Source organism: Bradysia coprophila (genome assembly GCF_014529535.1).
Source record: "Bradysia coprophila strain Holo2 chromosome X unlocalized genomic scaffold, BU_Bcop_v1 contig_20, whole genome shotgun sequence".
Classification (NCBI taxonomy): Eukaryota; Metazoa; Arthropoda; class Insecta; order Diptera; family Sciaridae; genus Bradysia; species Bradysia coprophila.
The window spans coordinates 638,507-653,356 of record NW_023503307.1 but is presented as its reverse complement, the minus strand read 5'-3'; the positions used below and the strand labels follow the sequence as shown (position 1 = coordinate 653,356).

At 36.4% G+C, this 14,850-nt stretch overlaps 2 protein-coding genes and 1 long non-coding RNA gene across 3 annotated transcripts; 1 reads left to right on the top strand and 2 right to left on the bottom strand.

Annotated features, from left to right (window-relative positions):
• Window positions 1-1,903: 1,903 nt before the first annotated feature.
• Window positions 1,904-7,898, bottom strand: LOC119068742 (polycomb protein Pcl). Its single transcript, XM_037172445.1, has 8 exons — window positions 7,628-7,898; window positions 4,949-5,691; window positions 4,802-4,883; window positions 3,971-4,143; window positions 3,690-3,885; window positions 3,377-3,591; window positions 2,622-3,306; window positions 1,904-2,552 (listed from the first exon to the last, which is right to left on the bottom strand). Exons 2-8 carry the CDS (start codon window positions 5,629-5,631, stop codon window positions 2,049-2,051), a joined length of 2,538 nt encoding a protein of 845 aa, XP_037028340.1. The 5' UTR covers window positions 5,632-5,691; window positions 7,628-7,898; the 3' UTR covers window positions 1,904-2,048.
• On the top strand, window positions 3,809-4,802 carry LOC119068743. Its single transcript, XR_005086217.1, has 3 exons — window positions 3,809-3,904; window positions 3,983-4,168; window positions 4,234-4,802. It is a non-coding gene; the product is annotated as an uncharacterized LOC119068743 (long non-coding RNA).
• A 3,114-nt stretch (window positions 7,899-11,012) lies between the features above and the next one.
• On the bottom strand, window positions 11,013-14,721 carry LOC119068740 (protein regulator of cytokinesis 1-like). The gene is made up of 9 exons (XM_037172443.1): window positions 14,519-14,721; window positions 14,037-14,233; window positions 13,567-13,951; window positions 13,293-13,494; window positions 12,959-13,197; window positions 12,465-12,896; window positions 12,211-12,394; window positions 12,029-12,145; window positions 11,013-11,494 (listed from the first exon to the last, which is right to left on the bottom strand). Exons 1-9 carry the CDS (start codon window positions 14,542-14,544, stop codon window positions 11,306-11,308), a joined length of 1,971 nt encoding a protein of 656 aa, XP_037028338.1. The 5' UTR covers window positions 14,545-14,721; the 3' UTR covers window positions 11,013-11,305.
• Between the last annotated feature and the right edge of the window lie 129 nt (window positions 14,722-14,850).

Below are 14,850 nucleotides of genomic sequence, written 5' to 3'. Positions count from 1 at the left end.
TTTGTTTTGTTTTAATAAATTTTGCATTTAAAAAAAATTAAATTAAATTTTGGCAGTCATTTAGATGTCGCTGGTTTTCTTTTATTATTTTTTATTTTATCACAAAAGTTTATCATCAAAAGTTAAACTTGTACAAAAAAAAAAGATTTTTTTTTGTTGCATTCCCATTTTTTGATATTAACATTCTATAAAACCCTCGGCACGCTCTTTCCAATTACATCATACAAAAACCATTTCCCATTCGTAGGATACATTTAAAACACTGATATTTACAGTCAAAAATATTTAAAATTCGCGTGGTTACTCGCACAAAATTACGCTGTAGCATTTCGAATATCTAGGTGCTGGTATATTCGCTCAACTTAAAAAATTAAATTTGCAATGGAATAACATTGTGTTTTCCAGACCCTGTTAGGAAATACGTTATCGCGAGACATCGTTTAAAAAAAAATACTTTCAAATAAAGACAAATAAACGGTACGATAGGCGTTTGTCGTTGCAATTGTATGGTCACCGAATAGTAGTTTTCCTAATGCATGTGAGTACTAGCCAACGTATTCAAATTCAAATTCAATTCAAATTAAAAAAAAATCTTTCAACGCACAGCTCCAGCAAGTTTAACAATTCTAAGGAGCTACATATAGTAGTCGCGATATTTTAGTGTTTGTCTCACTAGTACGAGTAAGTTCCACGTTCAAACACTGAGATATCACATCAAAGTGTAGGAGGTTATTTCATCAACTAAACACGGAGCGGAGCGGTCATAAATTTAAATGACAAAGGATGTAAAACAAAATCCCCAAAGAATTTTCTTCGAAAATCACAGAATTTTCATTGTAGAAGAGTTTAAAGAATTTTTGGTCAACTATCGTACAACGGACATCAGTGAAACTTAAGTAGGAATTTGCTTCAACCGTTTTCCCGCTGATCCGGTCATCAAACGAAAGTGCTCGAATTTGTTTATCCATCGGGTGGAACAGTTACTGAATGAAATAGTTTTGTTAGGATAAGTTATCTAGATTCCACTGTCGTCCGCAGTAGCTTTTCTGCATCCTTTTTCTTTAGAAATTTAAGGATTTTGTAGTTTTTTGATAGAGAATTTTCTACGTTTATAAACGAATGAAAAATCGGGCTTGCTTGTTAACTCCAAGCGATTCTAGCAATCAATTGTTCGGAGTATGGATTATACGAAAAATTTAACAGTTTCCATTCAATCGGTCTGAGCAGTCATAAAACAATATACGGTGAATGAAGAAATCTTTTTCAACGATTAAAATCCAAATGTTTCAATCCACATGCGACATCCACGTTAGTGTACAATGTACATACGCAAATGTTTTGACGTTGGTAATGCATGTGGAATTAAAGAAGAGAATTGGATTGTGCAATTGGTACTTCCAACGTTTCTCCTCCGAATTTCAAATGTGGTTTGTCAATTTGTGATTACAGAGGCAATAAATTGAGTTGTTTCTCTGTTAGAATACACCAAAGACAACAAGACGCACCAAAGATGATAGAACAAGAAGCTCGAAGTCGAACAATAGAAAGGAGCAATAGAATTTGGAGCCTGATCCGGATCAAAGAATAAATTCAAAATAATTTTATCCCGAAGAGTCGAGAATAACACAGAAATCATTTTTTTTAAACAATTAATTCATTGAACATTTAAATAAATGGTGAACAGAGACTCTCAAAAATCCACGTCATTTCCCTGCATTTCCATTCATTTATTTCTCATTAGAAATATTAGGTTTTCAGTCTTTAATTCGAAAAAAAAATTCAATTCCAAATGTAGGAAGGTAATGATTCTCTGATTCCGTCATATGTAAATAAAAAAAAGCTCCCCAACGAACATACCAGGTCCAAGTATTCGAGTGTGCGATTCAGCACCAAAAAAAAACAATTATGGAATGAAGAGTAGATTTCGAAGTCTTGCTAAACTAAAATACGATTCGCATCCATAGCGAAAAAAGGGGCAAACATTATTATCCACGCAAAAGAGAACAGAAGAACCCTGAACGATTTAGTTTCTATAAAAATATTGAAAACTATGAAATGCAATCACCCCATTCGATAAGATATTCTGTGCGACCGTTTGCACAGATTCGCTTTCCTCTAATAATGGCTTTTTCGCGAGCCGCAATTCGATTGGCCGCACCGAAAAATGTATTCAGCGATGAGTGTAAGTCACTAATGCCGTTCATTACATCCGAACTGCTGTGCGCGCCATTCGACGTTGACGGTATCGACACATTTATACTGGATGATGCAGGTGTTGCACAATTATTGCTAGTTGAAAGACGCCGCGGAAGCTTATTCGAATAACTGGTTTTGTCCCGTTTCCGCAACCGTCTGCCATGTGCGCTTATTGCCAATGATGGTAGTTGTTCAGTCGGTGTTGTCGCTTGAGATGTACTGGTTGATGATGAAGATGAAGATTCTTTACTAGTTTGCAAACGAATGTTTGCTAGTGATAAGTCTTTAAAATCAGTCCGAATGGGTAAATAGGACGACGATTTGGAAAAGGCGTGTATTGGTGTCGTACTGATTACCTGTAAATGAGCAGTAAGACAATAAGTAAATTGGGCGGTGCGATGTGCGTTTGCTTTCCGGCTACATACCTCAACTGGTCCACTACCCGATCTGCGTTTGTACTTCCTTCGCTTCACTTCTTGATTTGGTCCGATCATAATGTCTTTTTCGCATAGTCTTCGTTTCACAATATTCACAAAGCGAATTTGATTGTTTGCAGGCGTAAAATTCGTATTACCAAATAGTGTTAATGGTGGCACGTTGCTGCTCGTCTTCGGATTTGCGCTTGTCGCTTTCGGCGTCACATCTGTGGTGCTTTGTTTGGCACTTTCATTTACGAACGGATTGTTGAATCCATGAAAATCTTTTGGCGGTGGTATGATTAAGTCTAATGTACTTCGGCTGGAATTATCATCGGAGGAATTATCGTCACATATATCGGGCAGTTCGATCACATCCATTGCCTTGGTCACATCCATTGCCAGTTTGGTCATACGCTTCTGGCCTCGTTTTCGCGATGCCTTTTGCGTCGCCGGTTTAATGTCGTCGGATGCATCTCTACTATCGGAATACACCATACAGTCGTTACTGTTAGATGATATGTCACTAGTGTTCTGTGGCGGTGACTTTGTATCTAATTTGTTCGAACTATCGTCGTCCGATTCGAATTTGTTGTCTTCATAGTCATCCGTTAAGCTCAGTTCTTTTTTGTATGCATCGCCAGTTATAAATGTTTTCATTTCCAAATCGGTTTCGATGTGGTCAGTCGATGCACTAAAAGGGAATTGTAAAATAGAAAAATTGAAACTGTTGATTGTGTCAGTGACACAGTGACGTAACGAACCTCTTTGGCAATAATAAAATCTCCCTACATTGTTCACGTATATACTCTTCAGTAACAATAGGACCAGCTGGTAGGATAACAGTGGGCGACGATGGCGGCTTACGTACTCTCAGGCCGAATGCAGTTTTGTCTAGGCCACAGTCAAACCTCGAACTCTGTCCATTCAGAACACGAATAATTTCTTTACGAATGTCCACAAAGCTCATGTTCTTCATCTAAATCAAACGAAACGGATTATTTGTCTCCATTTCAAACCTTTATGTCGACGACACTGGTGACACAGATAAAAAATGAATGCACGAAACGAACTTACATTTGGCGATAATTGCAACGCAGACCAATTATCTCTAGCATATGGTACAATGACCCGCAATACATCGTAAAAACGTTTATTCTGATAAACAGTCAAATTGAATAGAATCAGTTCGACTACTTCTTCGATTTTCATTTGTAGCCGTTGCAAATACTCGGTGCCATGGTTACAAATAGAGCAAACAAAGACGTAGAATCTATATGCGGGTGGTAGGGGTAAAACATAAATTGGAGAAATCGACAAAAACGAAAAATAATTTTTTATAATTTTTTTTTATTTACCTGTCGCCGCAGTACAGAGGCTGTTTTAGAACTTTGACGCAATCGCCATGGAACCACTGTCGACAACGGGTGCAGTGAATCATTTGCTTGTACCATGATCCGGACCGTCCGCAATAGCAGTAAGTGTCTTGATCATTGATTTTATGACTGCGGTTCCATGTGAGAGAACTTAACTGTAGGAAAGGAGAACATACAGAGGTGAGTAGATTGCAGATTCGAGGTCATTTCTTTGCCCTTCATCCACAGAGAAAATTTACTTTCAGATTCCACTCGATAGCTTCATTTAATTTCTAGTTCCAAATCTCAGAGTTGTGCACTCCACATCGCTTGATCTGTATTATACCAGAACCAGTATTATATTGTACCCGGTCTATTATTTTTGTTCCATACGGTGCTTGTACATATTTGTTTAAGTTTCTTTTTAAATTTAAATAGTGCGACCCAGTTCAATGGGTCACATTGTTTAAGGAGCACGCACAACACACATCTAATACTTTAAGAAACAGATAGAATTTGGCCCTACGCCATGTCTTTGCAGATACCAGTTTTATGGCGAAAAGTGACCTGGCGAGTAGAAGAGTGTAAGACCAAAGATCCAAAGGGGAATTTCTTCCGAACTATATCGAGCTCAAGTATCTTGAGATGAGCATTTATAATCATCCTCTGATCATAGGGTGCTACAATCAGTCTCCGGACATGAACTAGTGGTCAAACACCTATTGCCTAGGAATGAGCATTCCTGGAGGTGGTGCCGTCACCCTGCGAGGGTTTCCCAAAGGTGTGTTCAGTCCACTGTTCTGTTTTGAAATAAATAAATAAAAATCCACTTACATCGTATGGTAGTTCTGAAACACTAGTTAGCGATACAGCACTGCTGAGGCCACTTTCGATCTTCACTATATTCTTATGACGCCTAAATAAACGAGTCAAAGTCAAATTAATTATCCACCGAAACCGATGAAACTCAATCACACAAACCTTTTACAAAACCATATTCCACTTAAAGTACCCGCACATTTCATATGATAACCGCGTCCGCACCTTTCGCATTTGTCCACAAAATCGTTAACTTCCTTACACAGAATACATTGAGCGTCCACTTCACGTTTGTCCAGTCGTTGCAATTTGCCAGCTTGTACCCAATCGGAATTGTCGCCAAACTTTACCAAATATTTATTGTTCATCACATCGATGACACTGCCCAAACGCAACTGATCGTTCGACTGAACAACCAGCACATCGTCGCCGGTGAAGAACGTTTTGCCATCAAGTCCATCATCTTCCAATTCGGTTTTCAGCGAAATTTCAACATCTTTAGCCCTTCCATTCTGTGTTGGAAGTAAAGTTGTTGGCATATTCGATTTGGGTGATTGTGGCTCATTAAAATGATTGTTGATCAATATATTTATGCCATCGAGCGGAAGATTTGTCGGCACATCCGGATCGGTGTTATTATGTGTGAATATTGTGATGGAACTGCTATTGTTGGGCGTTGAACTTTGTTTATTCGCTTGTGTGTAATTATTTGTAATCAGAATTGTTCGGGCGGATGGCGATTTGGAATTGTACAAGCAAGACATGTAGTCGACGTCGTTTTTTATTTCAATGTTTTGCTGGGATTCATTGAATTTTGGTATGTTGAATTTATTGTCATTGGACATAATAGTGATGGATTTGGCTTAATCGAGGATATTTTATGTTGGACACTGGATATAGCCACCCTGTAATTGAACGAAAGACGAGGACATGTTAACCGGCAATTTTCAAATTTTTTATTAAAATTTATAATTTTTTAACGACAACACAATTAACTCCAAACTGAACTAAATCTGCCGTTCTAGCTAAAGCTGAAACAAAAGTAAGCAAAAATTCCTTCTCGTGAAAATTTGACGGGCTGCGTATCAGCGTTTCTTAAAAAATAACTGAATATTTTCATGAATTAGGAGGTCACAACAAGACAGGAAAAATTGATCCGAATCAGGGCTTATTATTTGGGAATTTTGATTCTGAATATTCCGAAAGATTCTGAAAAGACTCCGAAAGAATTCTTAATCTTCTCACAATTATTCGGAATAATAGGCCCTGGCATGAATCCGGTAAAAATTGTTACAAATTCGATTTTAGAAATCAGGTAGATCAAGGAATACCAATTCGTCACACCTGAACAATTTTAAAACGAGGTTGGGTAGTAGAGGGTTGAAGATTAGAAAAGAAAGCGCAAGGAATTCAAAAATGATCCCATTGATATGTAAAGGATGTCAGACGACTATTATTAATTTGACACGAATATTTGTCAGATCTGTCGTCCTACTTTTAATTTACGGTAAGTCCAACAATTTTACAAAATTTAATTTTCGTTCAAATCCCATAACCAGACAAAATTGATTTCATTGTTAAATGTTCTGGATTTACCTCTAGTTCAGTTATTTCATTAGATATTTAAATGTTCTTAAAACTCTTAGAATTAGAATCTGCTATTATGAAGAAATTGTAACCGTACAATGAACCTCCACAAACCGAGGATGAAGTTCTGGAAACTAAAATTTACAAAAACCTTGCCTTACTGAGACGATTCGTAGACTTATAAATTAGAAATAAAATTTAAATGGAAGCATTCCCAGGAAGAAGTCAAAAATTAGAGACGGATTCATTTCAACAAATATCATCCGAATTATCCAGATTCAACTGTAATGACAGAAAATATAAACATAGACCATACAACAAACCCTTTCCAATTTTTAAGCGCTGTACGACTGGTGCATTTTACAAGATAGTGAGTTCCTTAAACGAACGGAAGATCTCACTACATAATTCAATTGAATCAAAATATAGCTGATTCGAAGTAACGTGATCTCTTCGTTTCCATAGTCTATGTAAAATCTCGAACGGGATCAATTTTTCCACAATTTTAAGCAGAAATGCCAGATATCCCAGACCGTATTTGCTTTCTATTTATAATAATTGAATGTCCAGACCATGTTTGCATTCTATCGACTTGAATATGGTAGAAACCAAAAATTTCAATTGGCAAAATCAACTTCGCTTGATACTCTTCATTCTAAGTGAATAACCTTCAAATAAAAATATTCTTTTTTCCCTTTAGTGTCTGATTTGTTAGTAATACGAACTGCATTAGGTCAGCAAAAATATTTCATCGAAATCAATCAGAACGATACAGTGGCACAGGCTTCCGAACTGACCAAAACATTGTAACCCAATTGTTTGTTATGATAAATCAACTGATCACAATCGGTTTCATTTCAAGTGTGTTACAATGGCTAACATTGGAAATGCGTGTTCGCTGATTATATTAATTTCTGAATTGTAATGCCCTACAATGGAAATAAGTGCGGAAAAAAACATTTTCATGAATAAAATCCCATTGACCTTGATTCGTTTTAGTAGAAAATATTGAAAAAATAGCGCGGTAAATTTAATGTCTGAATTTAATGAGATATTTTCCATGAATTGACGGAAAAAAGTTGACATTCGTAAACAAAATTCGGGAGTAAATTAGTTGTTGTTCTAGGACACCACGGTGCCAGATGACCGATTATTATGGCAGAGAATAAATCAACATTACACAACTCGTTTCACTGAATTACACAAAGGATAAAAAAATATTTAAAAAAAAAATTATTTTCTATGTTTACTTACTCAAGCAACAGCCAATGTACTCTTGAAGTATAGAAAAAAGACAGCGTTTCACCGGCACAATTTAGTTCTTGCAAAACTTCAATTAAAAGTTACGTTTTCGGACTGCCTTTAAATTTGTTAACTTGTGCTCGACCATTTATAAATTGTTTTATAGAACATATATGACAAAAATGTATAAAAATAAACAATTCAACTGTTTAACTGCAAAATAAATTTATTGCAGAAACAGACAAATAGGATTTTCTAATGGCGTAAAGTATTGTTCAACGTTGATCTAATAGGTGGCGCAACGTAGCATTTTGGCGATGTTATTCAGAAATGCAATGTTTCTTTTTTCAAATAATTTGGCGGTGATTTTTCCCATCTAAAAATTCAGTAAAATTGTATTTCAAAAGTAAACTTCAGAAATCGTAGTTTACACACGGCTCAACATGAATTGCAATATTTCGTTGTTATGAAGTTTCATACATCAAGTAAAATAAGAACTAACTTTGTGGAGCATGAAAGAAACCAGAAAGTCTTTGCAACTAATTACTTTTTGAAGATATGGACTTCTTTCAGAAATCAATACTTTTCAGCTCAAATTTCATTTATTTAAGAGTCAATTCTTTAATATTTGTTGATTTTGGTCGAGGTACAACAAAGCTTTTCGCCCAGTTTAGTGATTTTCAAGCATGTTATTGGTGCCCATGTATTATTTGATTTCGGAGAAGCATTAGCATCACTGTTCGATCTCTCCAATATAATTCTATGATCCAAGCTAACTATACTGGTGTCGAAATGAACAATACATATTTTTCGAATCGACGAAACTATTCAACTTCCATAAAAACTATGTTGTGCGTTTCTATATTCTTACTATCAAAAACATCGCACGTCACCCTCTTTCATAAAATCCTTGAACAATAATTTATCGCATGTTCTGTCACTGTCGAAGCGGAAAAAATCAAAACTACTTTCGAGTGATCAAAACACATAAAACATCGTTGAATATTTTGAATTTAGAAAATTTCACCGCGTATGTCAATTAGTCGGAAACCCATTAAAGATTATGCACTACGCAAGTACTATACATGAAGTTATAAGCGTCGAATTGCACTTCTGGGTATACGATGCCTGAGGGTACTATCGTTACATCTGTTTTGAGGCTGCAAACAGATTTGTCTCAACTGCATTTGTAGTAGTAGATTACGTCCTTATTTGGAGATTTTTGTTTTTTAAAGTCCAAGGCAAGGGTTATAATCACACATAGCAAAATACAAGATTCTGAGGGGGAAACCACTGACCAAAAGAGTGACAAATCAATTTCTAATTCGTTTCAATTCAGCTTAATTACCTCAATTACCGCAACGCGTCTAATTACCGGATTCGATCTATTTCCTTTCAATTCCGTTCAATTCCCTTTCAATTTTTATAGTTACTTCCTGTCAATTTCTTTCAATTCCTTTTAATTCCTGTCAATTCCATTTAATTACCTCAATTACCGGATCATTTCATCTAATTGCCGGATTCGCTCTACTTCCTTTCCATTCCGTTCAATTCCTTTCAATTTCTTTCACCCTTTCAATTTCTATAGGTACTTCCTGTCAATTTCTTTAAATTTCCATTAATTATTGTCAATTCCTTTTAATTTCCGGATTCTCCGGCAATTACGAGCAGGGTGTAATCAATTACCAGAGTGGATTTCCCCTCATAAGATTCCAAACAATTATGCAAGTTACTCATGTTAAGATCATTGAAGTAATGAGTCACTTTCCGTGGGTGTAGTGAGTAAAGTAACTTTAATTAATCTACTCCACTATAACATTCGCGTGTCGAAAGATCTTAATTTTATGAGTTCTTTCGGAAGTGTACGCACAACTTTTCCTTATGTGTCTTCTTCTCCGAGCTCAGTTTGTGCGAAGATAAAACTTTCAAAAGCCATTCAGTGAAAGCCATTCAAATAGAGTGTACGCACTTTTTACATAATTTTAACCATACTCTGCTTCACACACTATTTGAATATTCTTTAATGGATGTGCATTTGTGCATTGGAACAAAGAAAAACTTCGCCATTTTGTTGATTAATTTTTATTTTGCATAGACCGTTGGACGGAAAACATAAATATTTCTACTTTACATAACATTATTTGCATAAAACAATAAATGCGATTGCTTCGCACATATATAATCGAAGTCAAAGCTTTCCGAGACACTTCACATCAATTGGTCTGCTGCGCAAATTAGTAGACTTAAATGACATGTTCTTCGAAAATGATGAAATTATCTGTTAACTTTTCGAAAATCAATATCATTTTAGTCATAATACTACTAACAAATTAGAAATATTAAAATTAATGGGCCGACTGGTAATATAGCGCGACATACCAAATGAATGAAACGGAAAAATTTACCAATTTTTCACTTAATTAAGTGCTTTTACTCTAATTTCGCTCGTCTGCATGATTTTTTTGCTGCAAATAAATCAACGTGCAGATCCTGTGTTGATTCTAATTGAAAAATATTCTAATACTAAAAGCGTTATTAGTTATTAGTACACATTGAAACGAGCTAAATATAACTGGCGCGATGGTCCATCTTATTCAATTGTGGATTCCATTCGGGAATTCTGGATAGACATTTGTTTCGTGTTGAAAATTAGGTACTGTTGCTAATGACGAACTGAGCAAAATTTAGTTTTGATCAGAAGATGTAAAAGTGTGTACGAAAAACGAACTTTCACGACCTGGGAATATTATCAGCAATCTGAAGAAAATTTTATTACAATTTCGCTGAAGATCTTCAAACTTAGCGAAACTTAGTGTTCTTTGTGAACCTCATATTACAGTAAGATTCCACGAATGAAAAATAGCTCTGTGGTGCTGTAGAATCAAAAGGTGAAATGTTTTGGATGGAACATGGACTATACTGAAATGTTTCAGAGTATGAAAGATTCTTAAACATATCATCAGTGCGGCGCAAACTCAACTCTCACTTAATTTTTCGGTTGAATTTTTATTGCTGGAGAGTTATAAAGAACGTTGTCAGAAATATGGAGAAACTGACCAAAAATGCCTCAATCCAATTCACATGCACTGTAGAATTATTTTACTCAACAACGAAATGGAATAAGTTCGATCGAGCGTTGAAAAGCTTTCTCTAGCCAGTTTTTAAGTAAAATAACTTACAATCCATTGGAGTATTGAAGAACTGGTATTGAAGCATCAAGGATCAGATTATAAAACGAAAATGTTTTAGGTTATGAAACGGTTCCTCCCATAGATGTTCAAATGACTAATTAATTTGATTTGATTGTCCGTAGAAAATTATAAATGAATTGTTGTAATAGAAAAAGCAAGCATGCACGGAGCTTAATTAGCGCGACAACTAAAATTAAAAATGTAAATTAATTTACCGCAAAAATTCATTTTAATTGTAGCTTGTGGAGCCTTTGTACTCTTCTCTTCGCTTTAAAACAAAAAAAAAACTTAACTTACACTAAACCTTCCTTCCTTCAATCTTAGACGCTACGTATAACATTAATAAATTCTGACCACATGACATTCAATTTTGATTTTTTGACAAATTACACTCAAGCCATTTTATACGGCCATTGAACGTCCGACGATGGTAAATCAAAGTAAAAATTAAAATTAAAATTTACAAAAAAAAAATTGCATGTGCTACATGAACGCATATTTAGAACATGATCGGTACATTACGCGTTGACAATTTACTGCCGCGAGCTCGAGGCGAGACATGTTGCGATTGACTGGGTGTTTGCGGACGAAGCAATTTCGCCGACTTGTTGTCGTTGCGTTGTCTTAACGGTGATCTGTAGTCGTCAATTTCGGACGATCTGGATGCTTTCCGAGCACTTACCACGTGCTGTAAATGGGAAAAGCAAAAAAATATGTTTCCATCATTGTGTCGGTCTTTGAACGTTGATAATGAGAGCAATTTTCGATTATTTCCCAGGCTTTCGGCCCATTGTATGAAAAATTACATGTGTACCTGTTTGGGACGATCTGGCACTTTCGCTTGTAGACCTCGCTCTGCTCTGTCCACTACTCGAGAAATTGGATCAATCGTCCAAAACAAGTACACAAAAAACCATTGGATTCTTCGGGCATACGGATCTTAAGCTTTAGGACAGACATAGAGTGAGAGGAGGAGTGAATGGAAATAATGTTTCGCTGACAGGACTTGAGAGGAATTTTTGCCGGAGTAAAAACGTGCAATGAAAAACGTTAGACGTTTTCTTATCGTAACACAAACTTCGATACAAACTTGGAACGGACCTTAGGGTTTATTATACTCGAAAATAAAGTTCTTACAAATGGCTAGACTTCTGAAGTCATAATATTTCTTGGAAATTTGCAGAAATTTTCTAAATCCTTGCTACACTTAAATGTCATTTACCTGAAAGTCGCCGTAATCAAGCACTGACGATTCAGCAGATGGAATTTTCTTCTTCGATTGATTGAGCGATGAACACTTTGAACTGTTTTTGGATTTACGTTTTTTGTTCCGCATCGACTAAAACAACAAAAATATTCAAAAATCAACGACAGAGTCCAATTTTATTGGTGTCCAATTCTCACCTGACGACGATTAACCAAAGACGAGACAACAGCTTTGATAATTGTCGTCTTCTTCTTTTTCACCACTGAAGCTGGCTGCGCAAAGGCCGTCTTCGTATTCTGATCGTTGAACAGGCCACGTTGAGCCCTTGAACTTCCAGGTACTTCCAGATGCGATCGATATTTCTTGGCATCGTTTGTGGCACTGTGAAAATAAAAAAATATTTTTCCGGTCATTTTCCGATCCCAACTCGAGCAGCCGAAGTTTGAATTACATAGTAACAGAACCGGTGCGTTTCAATTGCGATTTGTTCACCGAAATGGGCGTGCGTTGAGCGGTCGTGCCGTTCATTTTACGATTGCTGCCTTTGACCGACATCGGTGTTCGTTGGACTGTAGCGTTCAGTTTGCGATTGCTGGCCAACATTTGTTTCCGCTCTTCGCGTTCCTCATACAAACCGTTGGTTGCATCGACAATGTTCCGTCCACACACCAAAAATGGTTTATTTTTCCGCTGCTCGTATACAGCAGCCAAATCGAGTATTTCCTGTTTGATAGTTGGCAATTCTCGGTTAATTTTCTTGCGTTCTTGTTCCTCTCTCAACAGTTGACCTCCACGGTTTTGCAGGCGATCGGGATTGGTCGTCTCCAATGCAATCATCCGTTCAAATAGTTTTTTATGCTTGGCAAAGCACTCCAGAATTTTCCTGAGAATTTTTACAGAAATTTAGTTTCGACTATTATGATTGGATGGCTGTGGCACACGTACTTGTTCTGCTCGAAAGTGTCCTTTAGCGACTCCAGCTCCAGCTCATGCAATTGCAACAGATCTTCATTGTAACATTCGCTAGTGAATGCTCCAAATAGTTCACGTTCTTCTTCTGACATCAACAGCTGGTCCCACACTTTCAAAATCTCCTGACGAATTCGATCAACGAATACTTTGATGTGTCGACGCTTTTCTCCTTCACAGCGGTTCAACTCCTGTTTCAATCTGTCATAAGTAGCCTGTAAATGACGTAACAGAAATCAGTACCAATTGATGTTAAATTTCGGTGAAAGATTATTAAAGACAGGAGATTATTAAATGTGGAAATGGTTACCTGGGAACATCCAGTGTAGGCATTGAATTTCTTGCGAATACTTTTGTCCACCTCCAAGCAATCCCAAAGAATCTCCAACTTTTTCTTCAAATTGGTAACGGCAGTCGATATTTCGATCTTCTGTTGCGTCAAATCCCGTTCCAATTGTGACAACAGACCAATGTTGTAATTAGAGAGCGTTATATCGGAATTGTTCAAGAGACTACAGATTGCAAAATGTTTTGTTGATAACAAATATTGTCGCACCTAAAAAATATCAACTCGAAAGACAAACCTGTGACACGGGTCCTCGATTATCGGCAAGTCGAGTTCATGACTCAATTGTGCGATTTCTGATCTTAGTTTCATCAGCGTCTTCTCCCGTTCGATCTTCAAATCGTGTAGATAAGTCAAATTCTGTTTGAATAGATCGATTTCATCAGCTGACGAGAGAGGATCTTCGTACAGTTTCCACTTCGGTTCGTCCAAGATGTTGCACAGACTTTCTTGTTGTAGAAGCAACTCTTTGATTTGTAATTTACGGCTCTGAAGCTCTTCGCGCAGATCTTCCAAACTTTTATCCAGTTCCAGTTGAAAACTTAACAACGGAAGTTTGGGCAGATCGATACGTCTTTCAACTTGAAGAAGCCGTTGCAATTGGACTTGTTCTTTCCGAAGCCCTTCAATCGAATTCGAACGAAAAACAAACAAAAACTTGATAAACAACACCAACAAAATTGAATAGAAATTAAAGTGTCAAATTACCGTCAATTCGCTTCAAAATGGTTTCCTCTTTTTTGTCCGTTTCCGACAGTATTTCGTTGAAAAATGTCTGGACATGGTCTTTCAACAGGTGGATATTTGATTCGACCAAATCGGGTGTAAATATATTGCTCCATTTTTTCACTAATTCCTTCAGATTACGTTTAGCCAGCTTGCTGATCTCATCCTCTGTCTGATCTCTGTAATAAAATGGAACAACGAATGAGCGCCCTACTCATGAAAGATTTGGCTGTCGAGGTTTGTTAATAATTTATTGTAAAACCAACAGATCATCAGTAAAGAAACTGATGTGTCGCTGCTTTTACGTTTCATAAAACAACAAACATTCGACAACGGCCTTTAAATTTTTTTATGAAAAAAAAAACAGTTATTTAATGAACGCCGAAATAATTTTTTAGAAATTCGATAACAATGCACCTGTTTGATCGAATATCAATAGCAGACCATGTGGTAGTGGTACTTACATAGCTTTCGAAATTTTGTCCATCATTAAAACAATTAAATCACAAAAAATATAATTATTTAATTAAAAAACGATTTTATTTTGTTCCTTCTCCAGTGCGCAGAGCGACGGTTGTAGTGATTTTTTTAAAAATTCTACTGACAATTTAAAACGCGGACTTTTGGTTTTGTCAAGTTGAATTTCCATGGAGACACTGGTTGATACCACTGAACGGTATCATACAGTTTGTATATGGAAATCCAACCTAACAAAAACAAACACATCTACCAGTAGGTACCAATTGCATTTTTATGTAGGTACTAAATCGACACGTACTAAAAGCCGGTCTATGAT

Excerpts from the sequence above, each read along its gene's own strand:
- LOC119068742 (XM_037172445.1), bottom strand. The coding sequence starts at position 5,631 with ATGTCCAATGACAATAAATTCAACATACCAAAATTCAATGAATCCCAG. Across the intron at positions 3,592-3,689 it reads CGTTGCAATTATCGCCAAAT|ATGAAGAACATGAGCTTTGT; the intron begins GTAAGTTCGTTT and ends CGTTTGATTTAG. Across the intron at positions 3,307-3,376 it reads ATTTTATTATTGCCAAAGAG|TGCATCGACTGACCACATCG; the intron begins GTTCGTTACGTC and ends ATTCCCTTTTAG.
- LOC119068740 (XM_037172443.1), bottom strand. The coding sequence starts at position 14,544 with ATGATGGACAAAATTTCGAAAGCTAT. Across the intron at positions 13,952-14,036 it reads CATTTTGAAGCGAATTGACG|GGCTTCGGAAAGAACAAGTC; the intron begins GTAATTTGACAC and ends ATTCGATTGAAG. Across the intron at positions 13,198-13,292 it reads CCTACACTGGATGTTCCCAG|GCTACTTATGACAGATTGAA; the intron begins GTAACCATTTCC and ends CGTCATTTACAG.